Source organism: Egretta garzetta, unplaced genomic scaffold (genome assembly GCF_000687185.1).
Source record: "Egretta garzetta isolate BGI_Z169 unplaced genomic scaffold, ASM68718v1 scaffold297, whole genome shotgun sequence".
In the NCBI taxonomy this organism is placed as follows: domain Eukaryota; kingdom Metazoa; phylum Chordata; class Aves; order Pelecaniformes; family Ardeidae; genus Egretta; species Egretta garzetta.
This window is the reverse complement of record NW_009260410.1, coordinates 2,235,453-2,240,975: the sequence shown is the minus strand read 5'-3', so window position 1 is coordinate 2,240,975 and position 5,523 is coordinate 2,235,453. Positions and strand designations below refer to the sequence as shown.

At 44.2% G+C, this 5,523-nt stretch overlaps 1 protein-coding gene across 1 annotated transcript in view; it reads right to left on the bottom strand.

Moving 5' to 3' along the window:
• Nucleotides 1-585, bottom strand: part of SF3B1 (splicing factor 3b subunit 1) — a 23,298-nt gene extending 22,713 nt beyond the window's left edge. Inside the window, exon 1 of the mRNA XM_009643528.2 lies at nt 448-585. Coding sequence (XP_009641823.1) covers nt 448-585 — 138 coding nt within the window. The remainder of the gene's footprint in view (nt 1-447) is intronic.
• Between the last annotated feature and the right edge of the window lie 4,938 nt (nt 586-5,523).

Here is a 5,523-nt window from a genome sequence, read left to right as displayed (position 1 = left end):
CGGCCCAGCACCAGGGAGGCGGGCGTGGGGGGGGGCGGGTGCCGGGGCGAACGGTAACGGTCCGTGCTGGGCAGGGCTCGGGGAGCGCTGCGGGCTGAGGGGAGGACGGGCCGCGGGACCTGTCAATGTAGTGGTACCCTCCCTCCCTCCCTGCTTTTCAGGGCTGGTTCGTAAGGGACAGTGTCTTGTAGTGGCCTTCACACGAGAATAAGAAGCCGTTACGTATCTGAAGGCACAGGCACGTCACTGCTTCTCTGTTACCGTCAGGCTAGAGAAGAGAATTAATGGCGCTCTTCCAGTATCTGGCTACAAGCCGCCTTCTTCCCATTTGAGACACCAAAAGATGATGCCACTTCCAGCATAGAACCATAGGATGTTTTGGGTTGGAAGGGACCTTTAGAGATCGTCTAGTCCAGCCCCCCTGCCGTGAGCAGGGACACCTCATACTGTGCGGACAGTCACAATGCGATCATCAAACATGCTGAAAACCTGCTTCTCGCAGATACTGGTCTCCTCCTGAGGGCTGATCCCGCTGGAATTTGGATGCTCTGCTATGTTTGCCACATTGCTTTGCCTTTGTTTCATGTTAGCAGGGTAGCTGGCCCAGTGCCCACAGATGAATTGCTAGATACCAGAATAAAGCATATGTGTGCATACCTGCCGCAAGATGGGGGCAGAACTGGATGGCAGCACTTCAGGCAGATCAAGTCTGTTCAATATTTTAGTAAGGTCTTGAAGGAGGGAATGGAAGCTATGTTTCTAAAACTGGCAGATGACACCAAACTGGCCAAAACCACTAGCAGGTGGAAGAAGGAATTTGGAATCAGCTTCTATTGATCCAGACAAGGAGTAATCTAAAATCAAGGAGGTGAACTTTAATAACAAAAAGCAAAAAACACTACATGTTGGAATTTGAAATCAAGCACATGAATTCAAAATCGCCAAAAAAAAGTGATCACATGTGGATCACAAATCAAAGCTAAATGTCTAATCAATAGCAACAGGCTGCTGCAGAGGAAGCAAACTGAATTCTAGGCCATTAAAAGTGGCATTGCATATAAAACCTGGAAAGGGATCGTTTCACTTCACTTGGCACCGTCAAAGCCACTGATGGAGTATGTGATGATGGGGTTCATTTTGGGACTCTGCTGTTCAACAAAGACATGGACAAACTCTAGAAGAGGGTAGGAGGAACGATCGGAGGATTATGAAACACGACCTAGGTGGGAATGTAAACAGAAATTGTTTAGCTATTCTGCAATAACTGTCCTTACGCAGCTTCCGCATTTCGTTTGTAAACTATGAACTTCCCTCCCCCCTCCCCCCCAGTTATGTTGATGTAATATATACTTATTTCAACATCACTGCCTACAGTACACATCGCAAGAATAGGAAGGATTCTGTCTATATGCAAAGCCCTGGAAAATCTCCTGTATAGTCAAGTGTTGTGAAGGAGCTAATTTCTTTATTCTTTCAACTTTTAGTAGTAGTAAGCATAAACCTGAGTAAAACACCAAAGCCGGTCACACAACCCAAGTTCAAAGTCCACAATTGCTTAATCATACAACACATTAATGATATTTTATAACACGGTGGAATACATAATCTTATATAGCTTATTTACTACCACGAAGTTTTATTGTACAACCGCTAAGTTTCTAATCTCCTCAGAAGCCTTTGCAACAAGCAAAGCTGAGTCAACCTGAGAACTTCTAATACAGTAAAATGTATAAATTATTTGCAAAAAGGGCAATAAATGCCTGATGGCAAAACTCCTGTTCACTACTCACTAACCATTCCCCTTCTGAAAGCTGGTAGTTCACATTACGGCTTTTTGAGGATTGTCTTAAAGAAAATAAAGCCAAGGTTTGTTTGTTTGTTTGTGTGAACAGGTATGTTTGATCGAGCAATTGATCTATACATCTGTCTGCTTTGTATTGCTTAGCTTGCAGAGGTTCGTTGAACGCTTCTGCTTGTCATATACTAAATAACTACAGGTATTCAAATGTTCCTTAGAGTGACCATCATCTGAAGGTGCAGAGGGTGTTCTGGTTCTCCTCTTAGTGTTATTAAACTCAGGTTCTGCATGTCTAGAAAGACACGCTTGCACATACTCATAGGCCACAAAAGAGATATTTACTGAGCTGCCCAGGGACATGTGAGGGTAAGGTCAAGGCAGACAGTAATTCCCTACTGCAAGTATTTAATGCATGTAACTATTTTAAGTAAATGTCACATGCTCGGGTTCACTGTGAAGATCAATTTGCAGTAACTTTCTCTTGTTTCTTCAGCCTGACTACCAACTTATGTTAGGCAGAACAGTTGCACTATTGCATTTCCTCTGCTATTAAACAGAATTGAGCTCGGGGGTTGCGATCCCAAGGAACACTTTGAAATCGTAGTTTTGGAATATGTCATTTCCCGCGTGAAAGGGAGTTCTGTGTTGTGAGAGCAAACCGGAATTGTGCTGTGATGAAGCAATGAGAGAACTGCTTTCTGCTTGTATTTTTTTACCCCATCCCACCAAATTCTGTATGCTGCCCCAGGTTCTTTGTGTCTGCTGGTCAAAGCCCTGAGTATGTATTTTTGCCTCCTGAAGAGTGTCTCTATCGCATAGCTTCCATGGGATATGGACAGGATAGTGACTTAGTGGTTTACCAGTCCTATTTTGCCTGCCCAAGTTCCCATCCCTTTCCCCCCCCCCCCCGCCACGTACATACGCTTCAGAGATTCCTGTGTGGATTGGAAATAAATTGAATTTAAGAGCTCATAAGCTTCGTGGATCTGGAATGATACCTAAGTGACAGACCTGTGAGGTCCTGCTTTACGTAACAGGTTCAGGTCCAATTTCATGTCCAGCTTAAGAGATCAGTAGCTGGCACTGCTGCCGAAAGAAGTGTCCAGCCACCCTGCCTGTCCTTGACTGACCCCGTCTATTGTGCCAGTAGAAGTTTCTGGCACTGGTTCACTCAAATAAGCCATCCTTCTGACTACATCCTCCCACTGACTCTTCCAAAAAGAACTTTTTATTTGTGTTCATTTGTTTCCCCACACCCAATGCTATAAAGAATCGTACAATGAGCTGACGTTATGCAGAAAGCCACAAACCTGGTCTAAACACCCAGTTCTTCAATTTACCTCAGGTCTGTGCTTAGCTTCATGTGACAGGGAGAGTTTACTGACATTTATGTGTCTATTAAAGATAAGGGTAAAAATGGACAGGCTGACAAACACACATGAAAGAGAGGATGGGGCAGTTGTCCATGCTCCTACAGTGCTGTGGGCTCCCCTGGGGGAGTCTGAGGATCCTTCTGTAGGTTTTGTCTAAAGGGGAACCAGACCAGGCTTCAAGCAAACCAGAGGCCTGTCCCACAGCTGGCACAGCACCCAGGGCTGGCAGAGGGAGGGCGGCTGGGTAAGGATGGTGCCAGCCCCATGGAGAAGCAAAGGACACAGCCTTCCTCCAGCCGCAATCCTCCTCCTGCCCGTGAGAGGCCAAGGGCAGTGTCTAGGAGGCCTAGCACTGGTCGTGTTCTTCCTTAGCAGTTATATCACCACAGCCTGTATTGTTTTGTAAGTGGGACAGGGTATGAAAAGAGCAGCGGGATTTCAAAACTGGCTGTGAGTGAGCATGGACTGAGGTTTCAACCTTGTTTGGATTTACAGGCCCACCAAAATCTTACGAAGGTGTAAGAGGTCTAAGCCTTTGCACGACAGGTTTACGGCCAAATGCTTTTATTATTGCTATGCCAGCAACACCCAGTTCACTGGTGCTATAGGAAATATATGAAAATTCTCTTCATTTTATATTGTAGCTCCTGAGTAATCCACTTAAGTGTGAAATAGTAAATTTGCCCTTAATTCCTAGCTGCATTCTTTGCAGATCATGTAAGTAGCAACTCGGTCATCACCTGTGCTTGTATCCTAAATGTATGGTTGTGACACTTTACAATTCTGAGATCTTTCAATGGCAAGTATTAGTCAAAACTCCTTTATAAATAGGAACACAATGGTTTTATTTTTGCTTTGCTCAGCATATCTTTGGCTGCCAAAGGAACATACTAAACTAGCTGCCCTATTCAGTCACCTGTGGGAGCACAGTGGAATGTATTGTGTAAAAAATAGCCTGCTTTTAAACAGGGATATGCTTGCCTCATCTAAGATCAGCTCCATCTCTCTGTCCACTTAAAAGGGTCTTTAAAATTCTTAAACGTTTTTAAAAGAGTGTAAAACTCGTAATTAGATTTAAGCTGAACCTTTTCTCATGATGGTGGTATTACAAAAATAGCATTTAGGAAAAAAAAATTCTTTTTGGTCATACAGAGTGGTTCTTTCTGGTATATCAGAAATGTTTGTCATCTCTCTGGTGTTAAATATTAATTTGGACCACTCTCTCTGACAAAGTTCGTAAATGCAAATCTTCTTTTCTGACACCAGATATCAAGCAACGTGTAAGGACTGTTATTTCTGTATTTCTGAGCCTACTGAGGAAAAAAACTGAAGCAAAAAACCTCAGAGTTCCCTCAGAAGTCCATCATCATGTGCTTCTCAACCCGTGATCCTTCAGCTATTCTAAATGTTAAAAGGCATCAAACTATCAGAAAGGTAATTCCCAATCCACAGAATCAAGGTGGAACGGCAGATACAGACACACTCCCAGGGCACACGCAGAAGCCCACAAATAAGAACAGCTCTAATGGAAGTAGCAAAACATGTGGATGAGATTAATAATAAGGATTTGGGCTTTTTTTTTTTTTTTTTGCATTTCTGGCTTTGCTGTTTTTCTTCTGCATTGGAGAACATGGGTTTTTACATATTTCTGTTTTTAATCATGTTCAATCTGAAGGAGATGTTATAGGACAGACTCTCTGAAAAACAACATATCCGGATGTGATAAAGGAAAAGCTGCTCCAATTAGTTTCAGTTAGGCAAATTGGTGGTGTTTGTCTTGTTTAATAGTGAGTGGTTTTGCTAATGGCAAGGACATGAAGGTAATTATAAGGAGGACACTTCTGAAGAGTAAGTATATGCAGATTTACATAGTTGAACTGTTACTTTGTCCAGAAATCTAACTTCCTATGCATTCAGCATTCAACTGCTTTAACTAAAATAGCTTTTAATTTACATCAGATGTAAAATTTTAGTTGCATTTAATTAAATGGGAATGGGTCCAACGCATAGTCAAAGAGACGTTGCTGAGTGAATTACGAGAAAGCGTGAGTACCAACACGAACTTTTTCTTTCAGTTTGCGGTAAAGCCATGCTCTGTGATTACAGCCAGGTCTACGGAGGGGCGGGTAAGTTTTAACGGTGCTGATTATTCTAGACTTTGGCCGGCATCGAGCAGAAGCAGGCTAAGCGCCAGATCGCTCACACCTGCACGAGCAGCCCTCCCCCGGGGGAAGGCGAGGCGCCGGATAAACGGGTGCCCGGCACGGAGCGGGAAGGCCCCGCCGGGGTGCCGAGGGGCCCTTCTAGGCCGCCCCCACCGCGGGGAGCTCTTACCGGCTGCCCCGGCAGCGC